The following is an 18,433-nucleotide window of genomic DNA, read 5'->3' on the forward strand; positions in this document are numbered from 1 at the left end:
TTACCAGATACGGCTTATGCGACAGCTTTAAGGTATAGAAATGCTTGTTTGCAAAGCGACACTGGCAAATTATCACTGGATAAATTTAAAAACTTCGTACATATAAGGTATTGCTAGAATAAACAGCGGTGTGTTTCTTACAGCAGATTACGCGGTCCAATTCCACGAGTGAATTTTTATTTATATAATGCTGGTCTCATGGCGTCCCCGGCGTTGTGCAAATTTTGCATTCAATTGAAACAACGGACCACTTCCTTTTATTCTGTCGCCGATATTACAATTAGAAAAAAAGGTACCTCGTAGCTCCACTTCAGAAGATATATATGATTAACAATAAGTTACTGTTCTTATATTCAGGGGGATGTCTGTTATGCTGTATTCGGTTATATAAATATGACGAAAAGATTACCGCGATGGTTTATTTTTCTTTCCTTTTCTTTGTTCCGAATCCATTTTGTCTAGATCGATCTTTCGCATTACTTCAGATCTAGATATTTACTACCGCGTCTCTTTCATAAATTTCATCTGACAGTATGACCGCTTGCTCATGTATCATTTTCATTTACTCGATGTATACTTTTTAATCTAACTTTCTAGTTACCCTTGGCTTCGTATGTGTTTTTTTAATTTATCCATATTGTGTGTAACGAATTTTTTTCTCCCAAGGAAGTAACACCAATCGACATTTGCTGGTTGGTGCGCACCGCATGTCACTCCGATATATTCTTTCTCGCGTGCATTCCTTTACGAAAATCAGTAAAGAAGGAGAGGAAGATGAGAAGCGTACGAACTTGAGCTTGTTGGTGCACATTCATAGTAAACAACAGCGCGAAAACTACAAGGACGAGACAGCGCTAGTCCTGTTTCATCTGTCTCGTCTTCGTAGTTTTCGCGCTGTTTTTTACTAGGAGAGGAAGATGTTACAGTGTGCCCTTTTTAACTGCACCCGCTGAAAGAGAAAAGGAAAACGACGATTGACGCAGCAAACTGTTGCAAGCTAATAGCGCGAGACAGGTTTGCCGTACATGAGCGGCGCTACGCGGCACGTCGTCTGCTCGACTCCCCGCGCCTCTGCGTACAGCGCCCCTTGCGGCATCGGCGCGATTTGGGGACCGGTTTTCGCGGCCGCTTTTCACACCTCCCCATTCTAGCCACCCTAACGACGTCCTTCGGGCGGTCCGCCATGATTCTGGGCACTGTATGGCGTCTGTGCCGTTGTGCTACGGTTCCCTAGGGACCGTAGTAGTGCCCCACACTGTGTGTTTTGCTTTATCTGGGATTTGACAGGTGCTGCCCTTTTAGGACAGGAATTGTTGCTGTGTACTAGCAACTACCGCAGGATAACCCTCGACGAACGCGGTCGAAAACGCTGCGAAGTGATGGGCGATACGCCTTTAATCAGTTATGAGCGCAATGCGCAAAAGCTTGGACGAGACGGCAAGGGGGCAGGTTGGAAAAAATTGGAGCTTTGCGTGGAAAAATTCAAGCTTTGCGGCGGTATTGAACCACTGTTCCTGGGCATGGGCGAGTTGCACTTCGACGTCGAGCGTGTGCCGACGGTGAAAATTTCCGACATCAAGGATTCTTTAGGGTTGCTTTCGTAGCCTCCCGAAGACTTCGTGCCCCGTTGGGGCTGCTCTCGTCCACCAAAAAGGATGGCTTTCCTGCAAGTGAGTAATACAAGTGTAATTACAGATCTTGTAGTACGCCAGCGCCGCATCTTGAAGTGAGAAGCAGTCACCGAGGCAAATCTCAGAGCGAACGTTTTACAGGAGAGACGTCGCAAGCGGAGCGAAAAAATGCAACTGCGCCAGTGCATGCTGACATTATGTATTAGTGTCGTTTACAACAATAAAAATGCGGCTACGCAAACGTAAACACCCAGCCAACCAGATATTTAACTGCCCTTCTCCAAGCGGCGTGGTGACGGGACAACAAACACGGACGCTCTGAAGCATAAAATGCGTCAAGTGTAACATTTGGAACCAAAATTTGTACTCACCAGCAATGAAATGAGCGCTGCACACTTCGTAGTTAGTCCAACTGTTGTTGATGCGAGAGCGAGCAATGCGGCGAACCACTCGGCACAACACATTTCCACAATTCTTGCGTTGGTTGTACATGGCTCCATAAAAGTTGACGCTGTCCTTTCGCCGTGACCTATTGCTACGTCAATAGACGGCGCAATTTACCGTGATTTCAGAGACTGCAACAGAACATGGTCAGCTGCTGCTTCGCGAACTGAGGCACAGAACATCCACACGCACCGAAAGAGCTTCACTAGAGCTTCGCGAAGTGGCCAGGATCATGGCCGACGGAAGCGGAAGCAGCTCACGCCCTTCCCATCAGCCCGCGCGCCAGTGTGGGCGTGTCCTCAGTGAATACAACCTATAGTTTATATACACCATTTGGCCGTACGCACATCTCGGATGTTCTTCAGCAGCTTGACACAACACCCGCGAGATGACGCAAAGGGCCCACAACCACGCTTTTAAGTGGCATCGCACTGCCGTGTGGCTGTGTTTCGTCGCGCCGCATGCATTGGATCCGGAGGCAGGGGCGTAGCCAGAATTTTTTTTTTTTTTTTTTTTTGGGGGGGGGGGTTCAACCATACTTTTGTATGTTCGTTCGTGCATTTGTATGTGTGCGTGTATATATACGCAAGCAAAGCTGAAAATTTTCCGGGGGGGAGGGGTTTGAACCCCCCAACCCCACCTTGGCTACGCCCCTGTCCGGAGGGCGTCCGCACTTTGGCTTTCCTTGAGGCACGGTTTAGGTCTCCACCGAGAAGCGAAGCCAGGCCAGCAGTTGGGAAGGCGATACGAACACGGTCCGATTACGCTATCGCGTCCTAGTCTTGAAAGCAAAGCTTAAGCGTCCTTCAAGCTTTTTTGTAGTTTTTCAGAGATAAGGCAACGTGACCCCAATGGTAAGAAACCAATATCCTATAGGAACACTTCGCCAGGTAGTGCACCTGTATGAAGCTAAGAAAATGACGAATAAGTAACACGGCAGGCGCCACTTCCATTCTCTCCACCCTCTTTTATGGACATCTTGTCCTTGGGCCTCCACTTTACATGTCACTGTACATAGAAAAATGGCGATAGAATAACCATTTTTGAAGCCGATGTCTTCCTGGGCATTCTCCGCCTATTTTGGAGCAGTCATCCTGCTTCCTCGACTTTCAGCTTGCCTCTCAGTTTTACATTATGCATGTCTACCAGCCCTGACTAATCTTTGCTGTCTGTTGTAAAAAAAAGGGCTTGAACAAAAAGCTCGTTACACAACACCGTCATTCGACTGAGATTGAATCAAGGCAATATGATAGCACAGCGCCGCTGTCACATCACATTGTCTTCACTGAATCTCAGTCGGGGTTTTTTGTTCCAGCCCTCTTTTTTTCACTTGCCTACATCTTGCATCTGTACTGTGCAGTTTTCTGTTCCTGTCCCACGGTACCTGCAACGGTATCACTCTAGAGATACAGTCTAGCAATGTACTTGCCTTTACTGTCCCTTTGGACGCAAAATGGATATATATCCAAGAGGCAGGGCAACCTTCACTTCCTTGATCTATAATACAGCACATTGCATGCAATTATTCATTCAGGAATAGCCCCGAGGGCCCTCATCCACAGGGGAGTCATGTCTCCCGTGACATTGAGGGCATGACAAAAACAAAAAGTCATTTTTCCCAAAGTAGTACATTAAATTTATTAGGACATAGGTATGTACAAAGCACAACACATGAAAATATATTTTAAAAGCATGGAATCTCACAAGTGTACTTCCATGTCTCTGCCCGCTTGGGGGAGAGGTGACGTATGCCAAAACTGATGTCGCATGTTTATACAATGCATGGAGCAAAAGAAAAAAAAAAAGGGTGTAGGGAGCGGAGCCGAGTGAAACGGGGGGACACAGGTGAAGCAATGTTACCAAAACAGAAAAGACCCCCAAGATGTACAGGCATCTATTTTTTTGCGAAGATGAAGCTAAAAGAAAAACACATCCTTGTGAAGCACACACATATCTTTAAGTGTCTCTCCCACTGCTTCTCTTGTAGGATAACGTCTTTCAATTAAGTAAACCACAATGAAAATGCTTTTTTTTGTGACTTGAGATACATAGTGCACACAACTGTATAGTACAGCATTGGTTCACATTGCCTTATGTTCTGATGTCATTGGCTAATATGTACAATAATGTAAACTGGAAGGATCACTCGGTGTTTTCTGGCCACCCCTCAGCCGCCGTAGGGGTCCCAAAAACGTCACGAGGACTCTGGTTTCTCTTCGAGGTCTACAGCTGGACTTGCTAAGACATCTAGTAATTCTAGGTTTTCAAGTTTAATTTGGATCGCCTGCTGTCAAGCAAGTTTTGAAAAGTTATTGGAGCTTGCAGCCAGAAAGACAAGGCAGAAATTCACCGAAGACTACTCGGAGAACGCAGTCGCATGGATAAGGAATTTTGAGCAAAAAAATAAAACTAGCCCCAATAATTCCAGAGTCCCCTGCCACGTTGGGACCAATACCACCCGTGCACTCGTATAAGAGGCGTGTGCAAATAATTCTGAGCTTATGTACAATGTGGTTGTGTAAAGTGGTTGCTACTAGAATTTATTTGCTTTATGCATTCTTTATATAAACTCTGCAACAGACTCGTCCTCAAACTCAACAACGTTCTCACACAGAGACCTTCACTTCAAAAAGAGTCTCAAGCACTTTCCTGTCGGCACTTCACTTCAAAGCACTTTCCACCTATTCTTCCAAAGGCTGTGGATTGTATCCAGCAATCGGGGGACGGCATGTGACGGCGTTTCCAAAACACTCAGGTCTGTACGCAGCACCTTCAACAAACATGCATGTCGCAGCCATGCTACACACTGCTTCTTTTCTGAATTAGACGATTCTGCTTCTTTTTTTTGCCATTCACTGCATTCCTGTGTGAAGAGATGCAGTAAAGTAGGTATGTGGGAGCCAATCATTAAAATTTTGATTTCCTTGTAACACAACACCATACTGGTCAGCCAGTAGTGGCCAGGCACCTAACACGACAACAAAGTGGAGCAGGAAACGAACAAAGGACACATCCAGAAACATCGGCACAAAGAGGGGATATCACGGGACACAATTCTGTTCCAGGCGCAGACATGGTGAGCTCAGGCCTTCTGAGCAACGACAACAAACACACGACAATTCCTCTGGTGCCAGGTGCTTTTGTTCTGCCCAGTGACTGCTAAGAGTGCTCCCATCAGCAATGCAATCTGCTTCACACCTGCTGTACAAGCGCGAACTTCGGAAGAATGTCATGGCTAAGGGATCGCTTCTGCTGCACACTTGTAAAAACTGCAGGCACACTGTTCTTGCACTACTAGCATTGGAGCTGCCTTGTTTATGTCAGCGACGCTATGAGCATACAGTATGAGCAATATGTTGCCAGTTCTCTAATCGTGTCCTTTTGTTCAAAGTAGGACAAAGTAAAGGATTTCCAGCTAGGCTGTTTTGTGTATTCAAATTGTGCAACGTTTCAGATGAAGTGCTAAGATGACACACGTATGTCAAAGTTGACCTGTTAAAGCAATGGAAAAGGTCCGACTAAACCGACAGCTCCAATGACCGACAATCATGGCTCATATCTCTCACCCTGGTAAAAGAAGCTCTTCTAACTGAGGTCTGCACCCACAAGGAAAACACCATTCTGTGTCCACATAGAACTGTGATAGGTAGTATATCTCTTATATAGTATCTCTCTGTACCTCTCTGTCGATAATAGCTTTGTGATATCTCTGAAACATGGATTCCTGTCCACCAGTAGGCCGCCACAGGCAGTGGATGTCCCATCCGAAAAAAAAAAAAAGAAAAAAAAGCACAGGTACTCCTTCCTCCGCAGGCAAAGCCAGCAGCCCCGATCAAGACCGCACATAAATAGTGACTGCCAAGGCCAATACAAAGTTCCAAGCAGCAGCTATTCGAAGGGCTTGCAGCACCATTTGGGACTTGTGGTCGTTGGGGCGGGTTCTGAGGGCCCGAAGTGCGGCGAAACCACTCTCACTTGTTGTAATATAATAATGTCCATTGTCTCTGTCATCGTGGAGTGGCCTCTGCACCCGCACAGATGTTCTCTTCTTTTGCACCAGAATCCCGCTCCAGCAGGTTTGGGCCAGGAAGGGAGGGGTAGGGGTTGTTTATCTTGTGGAGAGGGGGTTGCCGGCAGAGACTCTCCTCATCACAGACACGTAGCATGGGGTCCCAGATTCTGCACTTGCAGGGTGTTGGCGCCACCCAGTCACGCCCCCGAGCAGTCGATCTCCACAATGTCTTTGGGTACATCGACAAACTGGTAGACCAAACGCTGTCCATCCACCTTGGCCAGGATGCCACGTTGGTAGTAGTACCTGTAGAAAAAGAAAACAGAAATGGACATGGTCAAGACCCTGCAGCGCAACAATACTATGGGCTTGTGTAAGGCTAAAAACTCCCTACATGACAGTAGTGGTGCACAACTAGCACAACTGGAACTAAGTTGTGGCATATTTCATTTTGATGAGAGGATATAATGCTTTTTCATAGCGTGCAAACCTAAACAACATAGTTAGTACTACTTAGACGTAGCTACAGGCTTAGCAAGCCAAGAACATAAGCATAGCCGGCTCTAATGTAGACTACCATCCCGTGCTTTTTTTTTCATATTTAAATAAAAAAGAAAAAAGAAAAGAAGGTACATTATCTCTGGATTCCCAAGGTCTGCCTCCCCTAGCCACTGTGCAAAGGCTACTAACCTGAGCGCCCGTCCCATGGTCTCGTAGTTCATGTCGGGCTTGTTCTTGTGCAGGCCCCACAGGCGGGAGACAGCCTTGGAGTCAACCAGCTTGAAGACACCCTTCTCACGGTGGGTCCACTTGATGTAACGGGGGCAGTAGTCACGATCCTGAAGCAGCTTCAGCAGGAACTCCCACAGGTACGTGGTCGATCCTTCACGGCTCTTGCGTTGCTGCTTCAGAGAAGACGAGGACGAGGAGGAAGCCAGGCCACTCAGGGGGCCCCCTGCATCGTGCAGCATTGCTTTTGGTTTCCTTCCTGCACCGGGCAAGCACAAACTTGTCTCAGTCACCTCAGCCACAGAAAACCCAACACCGTTCAGAGCACACCCAACTGCAATTTGTTTGTTGGACACAGAAGTTCTTGAACCTAGTAAATTCAAACTGTTAAATCTCTGTCAAAGCTCTTGAGTACAAGGCATGCAGCAGTAACATGCAAAAGATAAAATGAAGGTATGTGCAAACAGTCTACATTAATTATTTAGCTGTCTCGAAGAGTTTATGCAATGGTGATTGCACCAAAGCAGTTTTTAAGTAACAAAAATCTGCTTAGAAATATGGCAGACTCTCATTAAATGGAACCTGAAGAGACCAGGCAAATATGTTTCGTTTAACAGGAGTTCCGTCTACTGAGAGATGAACAGGAGACCGGAATTCAAGTACGAAACCAATCATATTAGAAGCAGTTGTTCCATTTAAACAGCAGTTTCTTTTACTGAGAGTGTACATTTAAGTGCTGCTACCAAACTTTATTTCACTTGTGTGACTGATGTATGATAGAGAAGGAAACAAGAAGAAAACTTGGTCAAACAAGTTCAAGTATGAAGTTCAAGGTCCAAGTATGCCCATGCAGTAGCAACCCACTCAGCATGCAGTGGAAGATGGTGAACAAGGGAGAGGAATGTCAGCAAGGAAGTGCAATTCACCTTTCTTTTTCGTAGGTGGCTGGAAAGAGAGGTCCTCAACAAAGTATCCCATATCTTCGCTGGGTGTGTGAGCGATCACTGGGGTGGGTATGCCAGGTGGATGGAGCAAGCTCCCACACGGGGTCAGTGTCAATGGCAGGCCTTGGTGCTGAGCCAGAGGTGTGGGGTAGGCGAGGGTGTGGCTTGGGCTCTTGAGAGCTGCTGCCTCAAGGTAGCTGGCCTGGGTGCTACCCCCGTGAGGCACCACGGAGCCAAGAGAACCTCCCGGCCGGTAGTGAGCTTGGGGTGGGAACATGTGCTGCAGTTCGGCAACTGCTGGCAGGCAAAGAGCACAAACTTAATTTCTCGGATCAAATTTCACATATATGAGTAGCAACATATGAGTAGAAAAATTGTGTCATACAGCCAACTATTTACGCAATTATACCCCAAACTTAGGTCTCTTGCTTGTGAGTGGCGAAAGCCTACATGCATTATTTGGTGTAAATTGCACACCCCTTTTACATCCCATTGGTGGTACCATGCCACTGCTTCATTTTTTTTTTTTATGTAATCAAGTTCTGCAAGCATCACACATAGACAAACTTTATTCGTGGCTTTTCAATATGAGTGGTAGAAGCATTCTAGTGTACAGAACAAGAAAAAAAACCCACAGTGGCAAAACACATAAGCTGCTCATCAGAACCTGAGTTTGTATGCTTTGTTGCTGCACGTGGCAGGACGCCCGCAAAACAAACTGGCTTGGTCACAATGCTGCGACTGTTGCTCGCAGCTTTCTCTAGTGGAGAGATTCGAGTAGCATGTTTCAAGTGGCGGGAGAAATACTCGTGGTACATCTAGTGACAAACACAATGGCCCAGATCGAAGCCTACAGCTAAGTCAGCGCGTATGAGCCCTCCGCTAAGCGAGGGCCTCGGCGACACCGTCGCGGCTCCGAACAGCGCCCCCGTACCGGAGAGGAGGTGAGGAGGAGAAAAAGAAAGCACGCAACTAAAGCGATATGCGGCGGACGCTTCCGGCGGAGTTGTCCCCGGGGCTGCGTGGCTCTGTTGCCATAGTAACCCCGTTCCGAATCGAGCGCGCAGGGTTCAAAGGCCCGGGTTGCCATGCAACGCTTTGGGCAACCAGACAGCCAGCCCCAGGAAGAGGGAGGGGGGTGAGACGGGGCTCTCTCGGCGCAAAAGCACTGCCGGTCCCAAGAGCTGAATTCCGGCGCGTCTTCAAAAGGAAATCAAAGAGTTTCCTGCGCACAAAACGCGAAGGCCAGGGTGACTGCTTGAAAGCGAGAGCGAAAGAAAACGGTCGGGAGTTCGCGAAAAGGAGGGGCTAGGGAAGGAGAGAACACGCGAAGGAAACGGTAAACAACGTCATGGTAGCGACAGGGGCACTCGTTTTCATTAAATGAAACCAACAATCTTTTACGCTACTCGTAGTTTAACAATCCGCAACTTAATTCACTGACGGAGGTAACTTCGCGCACCTCAAGTACGGTGACTTTTCTTTTTTTTCGGCAATGATTCTGCATTGTACGATATAAGTACTCGGAAAATTCCGAATACCGCTTCATACGAACGCGCTTCGCCACGCCAAGCTCCATTCGTCGACACGAAGCGTAGCAGACGACAAAAGAGCGCCTGACGGCAACTGCGTTTCCAAGCGCCTCCGCACGGCGGCGCTGTACGTCCGAAACGCGCCAGCTCCAGTTAACCTTGAAAGGTGTGTTGACTCCGGCAGTGCAGGTGTAGAGGGGGAGAACGCCGATGACGTCAGCCCGCCGGAAGAGCTCGCACAATGGCAGACACCCGGAGTGCCTTTTTCTCTTTTTTGCTTTTGGAAAGCAGGCTCTGCCCGCTTGCTGCTGCTTCTCGGCCTACGCGGCTTCTGTCGCTGGCTCTCTTTCAAGAGTACCTCCTCCATCGCGTAGCGACTTGCCCTGTTTTCGAAACATGGCAGTGCTGCTTGCCGTTCACGTGTTCCGGCTTCGGCAGCACCCTCGCCGGCAGAAACGCAAGGCCCGTAGCAATCACGCTGACAAACCGCTTCGCGACGCGCCACTTGACACATTAAACGCGTTCTCGACGAGGCTGAATGCCCAGGGCTACTTCGTGTTTCTTTCTTCTTCTTCACAAGTACAAATACCGCCTGTACCGCAAGACACAGTTCTACAACTACAGGTGCGCTCTTGGTCTGCAGCTCAGCTTCTCCACTGCACTGATAATACGCGTCCTAACTTAACTGAAATACAGTATATACAGTGGATCTTGACGCCCCGTTTATATTACAGTACGCCGCACGCGTCCCAGCCTGACTGAGCGACGCCCCCGCCGCACACCGGGCGGAAGTGATGTCCAGTTGCGAAGCAGACTCGTTACGCAACCAGCGCGTAGACGCGAACGGGTCTCGCCACACTTACAGCCAAAGGGAAAAAAAAATTTCCTCTTGCTCGATGTCTCCCACCTACAACCCAGCGGGAAGGAGGATACGCCGACACAAAGATCATCTCCTTTCCCTGAAAGAGCGGCGGCGATCGACGGCGGAACGGGCGTAGCGGACCCCGAAGAAGGCGCCCCATTTGTGCCTGCTGGCACAGTGGAGGGAGGGGAGGGTGATGTACGCTTTCCCCGTCTTCGCTTTTTCCTCCCTGGTGCCACTGACCCGCTAACCTTGAGGCCTGAGAAACGCCCATGCAGGGGGCGAAAAAATACCGCCGCTTCGCCCGTGCGCCTTTCAGAAAGAGGAAGCCGGCTAGGCTGGTTCCCCCCCAGCTCGAGAGGGGCAACACACTACTTCAATTTCCGCCCGATCTCCGGGAAGGCCCGGAGTGACATGACTGGTTTGCAGCGTTGAGAGGAAGGAGTCCCTCGACAGACAGTTCCAGCTAATGTTCCCGTCCCTCTAGCAACAACGCCGGGCGCGTGCACGTTAATATATATATATATATATATATATATATATATATATATATATATATATATATATATATATATATATATATATATAGACCGCGAGAAAACGCAAACCACTTCCTGCTTTTGCATCACGACGATCGGCAACTTCGGCGAAGAAAAGGAGTTGCGTCAATCTACTTTACTACCCCAATGTATGGCAGAGATTGTGTTGCTAGGTTTCCGCAACCCGAAATAAAAAAAAGGGGGGGGGGGGGCGTCGAGAGCGAACACGCGGGAACACGGCGCGCCATTGCGCAAAGAAAATGCCCACGCGTGGCAAGTTCGCCAATGTGCCGGCGAAGCGATGCAGTCAGCCGCAGAGAACGGGAGCACTTTCGCCCGCTTTTTTCCAGCGAAGCTCCCTCGCGACGGCTCCGGCGCTCGCGTCGCCGTCGCCAGCAGAGCGAGTGCGCGCGGCGGAGGAGGAAAGGGGAGCCCAAAAAAAGGAAACGCGCCGCCGGTTCAACGACTCCGGCTCGCGCCAAGGTCAGCCCAAGAGCGCCACACCCGGCGAAGCCTTCTTCACCTGCGCGGCGCCCGTTGGTGGGCGAGCGTTTCCGTCACGTGCTCTTCTGCCAATCGAGATGATCGCCGCCGCGCCATGTAACAACGTCCGCTCTCGCCCGCCCGCAGGCACCAGATTTCTTTTCCATTCCAGCGTGGTGTCATCCTCCACATGCCACGCGCCGCCTTAGCTATAATGCTAGCGTTTGACGTGCTAAAACCACCATATGATTACGAGGCACGCAGTTGTGAAGGGCTCTGGAAATTTCGACCACCTGAGGTTCTTTAACGCGCACCTATATCTATGTAGTACACGGGTGTTCTCTGCATTTCGCCCCCATCGAAATACGGTCGCCGTGGCCGGGAATCGAACCTGCGCCCTCGAGCTTAGCAACGCGACACGTGCTAAGCTGTGACCACGGCGAGATAGTAGTAGGCGGCTCGAATGCGCTTGTTTTCGGGCGCCGCGAAGACTTCAAACACAAAACTCGGTGCCAAGCGAAAGCACGCGCGAGCATATAGCAACGCCGGATACGGCCGCAGTGGACTTCGAGCGCCTGCGAGCGAGGAAGCCGGAAGGCAAACAGACGTTCGCCCGCTATCAGCTGCAATCTGCAACGCCCAGGACTGGCGCGGCCCTTCTCTCTCTCGTGCTAGGCCCTCGAAAAAGTTAACACACGCTCCCTTTCACAGGAGACAATCGCGGAAGTGGTGGGCTTCCTGTTGACGACCGCGAGAACTTTTGGGGCTCGCAATCCTTACGGCGCTTCGAGTGCTCCAGTTCATACTCTTTCACCAAAGCGGCCAGCAACTTGTACCAGGAATGACTACACTTACTGGCGCATAAAGCTGTCAGAAGCAGCGCGCTGTTGCGCGTCGACACCTGCCTTTTCTTTAGTGGGTACGAAGAAAGTGTCCAAATATAGAGTAGTCAACCGGAACCGACACTGGCCGATCGTTTCATAAGACAGGTGCCGTGCGAGCGATCCCACAAAGGCGTCTGTTGCGTAACAGCCCGACGCCTGGTCTAGAGAACGATCCAGTGGGTCACTTCGGGACGAGTGAGGGCCGCTTTATTATTATTATTTTTCCCCCTTGCATAGCTGCTCTCGCCGCCAACGGTTGGCTTCCCATGAACTCACAAAAGGCTGTTCGAAAAGGAAAGTTAAGAGAAATGCGTCCTTCCTTCCCATTTACGCAACCTTCGCCTCAGTTTGAAAGCTTACGACTACCGTATACTCAATCTCTCCTTGTCGCGTACGAAATTTTTTTTGCACGGAGCGGCGGAAACGGCCCCAGTGGCATTGCCAATTACACAATAGAAACGGTTCCCCCCACACCGGCCGTCACACGCATATTTTTTTTTTTAGTTTTTACATCGCCTACTCTTACGTATGCGCACGTAACAAGTTACGTTCTCCTCAATCGGTAGGCCCGGAGAAAGCCGAACGGCAGAGAACGAGAGGAAGGCGGTGATGGCGTACGAGAAAATAAAAAGGCGAACAAGCAGTCAAGTCAAGAGTGCCGGTGGCCCCCTGGACAGCTTTTGCCCCCCTTTTTCGTTTTTTTTTTTCTTTTAAACCACCGAGAAAACCCCGAGTGTGAAGAAGAAGAAGAAGAGGCGGGGAACGGTGGCAACCCGGATGCACACACATGCACTGGTTAGGCCTACTTTTCTTTCACTCGCTCAGTAGGACGGGGCTCCCTTCTTCCTGCATAGCTTCTTGGGAGGGGCGGTGGAGTTCGGCTCCCCTTCCGTGCACCACCCTCCTTCATCTCGCGACCCCGTTGGGGGAAACCAAGTTCCGCTTCCTCCCGGGCGCAACAGCTGAGCTTGACCTTGAAAAACGCGCAGGGGCCGAACAAGGGCGCGGACGGGGACCGCAACCGTGGCCCCGTTGGGGGTCACCACAAAAGCAAAGCGTCCACGCAGAGTGGAGCGGAACACTGGCTTCGCGACAACACCACACCCTCTCCTTTCCCGTGCATTCTCCTTGAACGGCATGCACCATTTCTTGCGCCTCTCGAAACGGTGCTTTCTCTCTCGCGCTCTTTTTATTCTTCTTTTATACGCGATAGCGTCTGCGTGCGAAACTAGGGAGGACACGCTCGGAACGACTGCGGATTTAGGAAACACGACCTGATTCAATAAGCTCCCGTTCCTTGGCAATACCAGTGGGTATGATATTTTGTAAAGATATAAAATCGCAAGGAAGGCATATCCGACGTATCGCAGTCCCATACAATCAGCCAGATACGAATGCGCAGTCATATTTCCGCCGTAATCAATACCGTTCGCAGTTAACGGTCGAAACGGGAAACGCCGCTTAACACGCTTCCGCCATAAACGATAGCACGGTTTTAAAAGCGCGGTGTGAAGTATACATGCCGCGAATATGCGTCGAGTGTTTCAAGTGACGGCGCGTTTTTTAGCTGCCCGGCGTTCGTCTTTGAATAGTTAAGTTGCCTTTAAAAATCCAATTCCGCCATCGTATATGTACGCGCACACATACACACGCACGAACATACATAAAGGGTGGTTGCAATGTTCATCTGCCCGCCACGGTGGTCTAGTGGTTATGGTGCTCGACTGCTGACCCGAAGGTCGCGGGATCGAATCCCAGCCGCGGCAGCGGCATTTAGATGGAGTCAAGATGCTAGAGCCCCGTATACTTAGATTTAGGTGCACGTTAAAGAACCCCAGCCAGGTCTAAATTTCCGGACCCCCCCCCCCCCACTACGGTGTCCTTCATAATCACATCGTGGTTTTGGGACGTAAGATCCCAACGATTATTATTATTACTGATTGGCTCACAGGTGAAAACCTCTCAGGACTCGGCAACGTCCTCAAAATATTATCCCCAAGGGGTTAGATGTTAGAACCGTCGTTAACTAATGGCGCATTCAGCTTGTCGTTTGAGAGCGCTTCGACTATACTTCAAAGTGGTGAATTCAACAGCCTTAGAGCTCTACAGCGAGAACAAGCAGGTACGCAAGTCATCTTCCTCCTTCACCATGTATTAGCCCGATTATTTTACTGGTAGTGCTTAGTTGGTATTTTACATAACTTTTTCAGAGACTACAGAACGATCGTAAACGAACAATCGAATGTACCATAAGTAAACCGACAACCTGGGAATATCGATTACGCTGTATGCAGTGAGAGCTGATCCAGTGCAGCTGCGTGTCGATGGTTCAGGGGGGGGGGGGTGCGATGACGCCACGTTGGCGAGTTGAAAGAAGACGCTCCACGTCGGCGGCGTATTTTTTGGCCTTAGCGTAACCAAGGTCGCCGTCGTTGCGGCTTCGTTTTCGGCTCGCCGGGGCCGCAAGATGCGGCGGCCCGCTCGAAAAAGGAAACCGCGCCGTGACCCAGTTGAATCGTCGGGTCGCCCCGTGACACACTTTCCAGAGCCTGGCGTACACGGCCGGCTCTTACGCCCTGTTTCGTAACGGGAAACGCTCTCGGGCTCTGGCGAGCATCTTCCCTGTCTGGGCGCCTCCTTCTAATTGGGTCAGCTGCAGCGTACAGTACGCCCACGCTACGCGCGCTCACCGCAAGGCGGCCACAGGTAATGCACGAAACTGTCGCCTGCATGACACCTGCATGTAGAGCTGAGCACTATGTAATGCATCGACGGGATGCAGGCAGGAGACGAGCAACGTGTCCGAGTGGATGCTTGATGCAAACGCCGCGTTCATCTGAGCAGCTTATGTGTACAGAGGTATAGTTCTCTCAAGAAGCTGACTTACATGTTGGAGGCCGGTTGCTGTAGTGCTGAGATGCGTGAGGTGTAACGCCTGTCTGGCAGTACGGGGGGATGTAGCCCAGTCCGCTCGGGCTTGGAGATTCAGGAGTCAGCGGGGGTGGAACTGAGGAGAGAGAGAAAAGCCGACCGCGGTTACTAAATCCTGCTCACAACATCCTATCTATAGCAACCGCGCCATTAAACAAGGAAAAAGAAAGAAATACACGACGCTAGCAGCTTAGCGTACCTACCAGACTAGTCTATGGTGGCTCCAGTATGGATACCTAAGTCGATGACGTCAGTGTTAGCTAAGCGATATCAAACAGAGAACTGCACGCTTCAGATGTTTAATCTATTTCGTTCCGAGCTCACTGAAGTATCGTTAGTCGCTCACATTGGGCGAACAGTTCGCGTAGATGGTTGAGGCCATGGCCCACTTATGGATTTAACTAGTACACCTAGTCGTTGTTATCTCCATTACGCGCAACGTGGACTATTGTGTCGATAACCATAAGAAGGAGAATTCAGCCCACTTACCAGGGGTGCTTTGTAACCGTGCCTTGGACTCGTCGTTGCTCAGCGTTCCGCTGCTGCTGTCCACGTCCGACACTCCGCTGTCGGCAGGACTTGGGGGGAGGGAGCCTGCAATGAGAATAGGCGTCCGTCAGAGAACCCCATGGTGTCTGCATACGCGATGACTCATCTGTTGCTTTCTTTCGGCACTCATGCGACACGTCTATGACTTCGGGCTATAGCCGCCAATTCGATCGCGCCAGATATGTATAGAGAGATATCACTGAAATAATAAGCACGAGTTTTCTTGAGTGGGCCCCGCAGACGGCATCGCCACAGACGACAACTCTCGGTTCGAATGATTACCTTAAGTCATTCTTGAGAAACATCATCGTCGAAAGCCAGTTCAGAAAGTGTCCTGACTGCTTACAGCTTGACATCAAAACCTACAAAACAGTTCACCCTCAATTATAAGACACCTGCGCTGAGCCTGAAATACAGAATGTATTTTACCGCGTTAGAGAAGAGACGTAGGGGCTGTGTTGCGTTGAAAACTCCCCTTAATACTGGATGAACCGCGTGGAGCTAAGCATCCGCAACGTAAGCTCTGCCTCGTTGAAAAGGCAAGAGTAGTTCAGCTGCAAAGAGAGGAACGCGCACCTGAGCTGCTGCATGAGACAGCCGGGTTGCACAGGGTGGACAGCGCCGAGTAAGTTGGCTGCTGGTGCTGGAGAATGTTTTGTAGCAACGTCTTGGAATCTCTACCCGGGCTACACCGTTGGAGGGTACGTTCGCAGCGAGACAGCAGGCTGGGCCGAACATCCTGCGGGCTAGTGTCCACTGCACACAACAAGAGGGAGAGACTTCGATGAGCGACACACACATTTCACCGAGTAACACCAATCTATAACAAGCCAGCAAGCATGTCGTGTTGTTCTTACTAATGAGTTCTTTTCACGGTGAACATCACAAGTGTTTGAACAGGTGTGCTGTGACAAGAGCTCCGAATACATAACGTGCACGCGTATGTCATGCGAGTCTCAAACGTATACATGACTCGCTATAGTCAGAATATTGAAACAATAACGAATTACACAGCTTAACTAACAATAAGAGTTGTTGGACTATGTTGTCGTGGACTTCGATGGGGGCGCAACAGTGCATGGTTGTCGACCACAACTTTTATTAAGATAGCGGAGACTAGTGCGAATATGGCGAATATTTTCGACAACTAGCGTTGTGACTGGACTGTGCTAAGGTAACACAGCCGCTTTATTCATTCATCGCCTGACGTTCATGACATTGCCACGGCCGCTACATAAAAAAAAAAACCTGTTTTTTTTTTATGTAGCGGCCGTGACATTGTAATGAACCTGAATCAGAAAACCAGAAATGATAACCACACCCTTATCAGCCCCCCGTGACTGCGCAATAGACTAAAACGTCGTCTCCAACGTAAAATGTTGTTGTACACGTACGATGCACGACAACCCCACGTTTAGCGACGAGGAAAAAACGCGCTCGCGCGCAGCCGTAAATATTCGACGTACTTTGGAATGACAGCAGGTCTTGTGTCACTGCAGACACATTTCATTATTGCAGCGATATCTCCCGGAAAGGGCAAGAAGAAAAAAAAAAGTACAAGCACCGACATACAGCGGTTAACAACGCGCCGGAACACGGGAAATACTCGCTTTTATAGCAGCAGGCAAAACCTTTTACATCTGGCGTCATAAATCAGCCAGTTAAGCGCCCGCTCGCACGCCACTAATACGCGCCTCGCATAAATCGATGGCGAACTACTCGCGCTAGTAACAGCGGGCCTCATTATCTTGTCGTCACGTCACGTCACTTCACGTTCCAGCGCTGTTGAATAACTCGCGGCCTTCTCGAGAAAAGCGAGACGAGGGTCGTCCCGTTTCTTTTATCCCGCTTCGCGGCTCCGCGAGTCCAACTATCTCGCAGAGGCATCGGTACGTCTGATACGCAGAAGGGGGGTGCCCTCGCACAGTTGGAAGTGCCGCGATATCGCAGAATGCGGATGTTTGTTGTGTACGCGCCAAGGATCTGGTGTTGGGAGAGGGCGAGTGAAATCATCGCGATCTACCACGACGTCCCATTCTAGAGGCCGCTCATCAATACAGTATGCAAGAGGGCGCGCGGCTCAATGACGGGGCTGCTTCTTCCAAACGGGATTATTCCAGGTTTTGAAAACACACACGCAGGACAAACGGGGCGGGCGGCGGACGGCAGTCTCGACTTGCGTAAGCGGTGGCCGGAGAAAGCAGCAGCACCTCCGCGCCGCAGCGCGCGTGCTCTGCGGCAGTGGGCGAGCGAGAAAGAGAGAGAGGAGGGGGCGACGTTAAGAGAAAGGAAAAGCGCGGATAAAGCGGTCGCCAAGTGGGGGAGGGTGGAAGCGGCGCACTTCCGTGACGCAGAATCAAGGACAGCCGGGGTATTCTGGGCGCCGGGGTCTTCGAACTCGGCCAGCGAGACCTTGAAAAGCGCCGCACCGCGGACGGCGCGCGAATCGCTCCATCCCGGACGGGCGGCGGCTGCGAGCGGCGGCGCAGACTTCCGCCAGCGGAGCGCGCGCGCAACGCCGATAGCGGCGGCGACACCTGCTGACCCAGTGACGGGAAGCCGTTACTGACGTTGCGGCTTTGCCGCAGGCGTTTACAAACACGACCAATAAAGCAGCATCGAAAATAACGAAACCAAAACAATCACGTGCCAGCGTTTCATTACCTACCAGGAATCCGTTAATGGATTCTTGGTGACCAGAAGAGAAGCGTACGTCAGCCATGCGTATCTTGCTCGCTTTATATGACTCTGCAGCAGTTCGTAGGCCAACAGTTAGTGAAACGCGCCTGTTTAGGGAGTAATGAAAAAACGCCTTCATATGAAGCGCTAGAGACGCTCAACATACTTCGTTACATAGGTCACTTCGTTAGTAACCCAACACTCGGAGTAGAGA

At 50.2% G+C, this 18,433-nt stretch overlaps 1 protein-coding gene across 8 annotated transcripts in view; it reads right to left on the bottom strand.

Moving 5' to 3' along the window:
- Positions 1-3,687: 3,687 nt before the first annotated feature.
- The window catches only part of LOC119382861 (ecdysone-induced protein 74EF), a 266,794-nt gene continuing 252,048 nt past the window's right edge, over positions 3,688-18,433 (bottom strand). For 7 of the 8 annotated variants that reach the window (XM_037650744.2, XM_037650748.2, XM_037650739.2 and 4 more), the window contains 6 exons: positions 16,117-16,296; positions 15,481-15,585; positions 14,948-15,067; positions 7,743-8,057; positions 6,778-7,075; positions 3,688-6,393 (listed from right to left, as the gene is read on the bottom strand). In XM_037650744.2, coding sequence (XP_037506672.1) covers positions 6,285-6,393; positions 6,778-7,075; positions 7,743-8,057; positions 14,948-15,067; positions 15,481-15,585; positions 16,117-16,296 — 1,127 coding nt within the window. In that variant the 3' untranslated portion in view covers positions 3,688-6,284. The remainder of the gene's footprint in view (positions 6,394-6,777; positions 7,076-7,742; positions 8,058-14,947; positions 15,068-15,480; positions 15,586-16,116; positions 16,297-18,433) is intronic. The other variant, XM_037650747.2, reaches the window with a different exon arrangement.

The sequence above is a fragment of the Rhipicephalus sanguineus genome, chromosome 2, assembly GCF_013339695.2.
Source record: "Rhipicephalus sanguineus isolate Rsan-2018 chromosome 2, BIME_Rsan_1.4, whole genome shotgun sequence".
Lineage (NCBI taxonomy): Eukaryota > Metazoa > Arthropoda > Arachnida > Ixodida > Ixodidae > Rhipicephalus > Rhipicephalus sanguineus.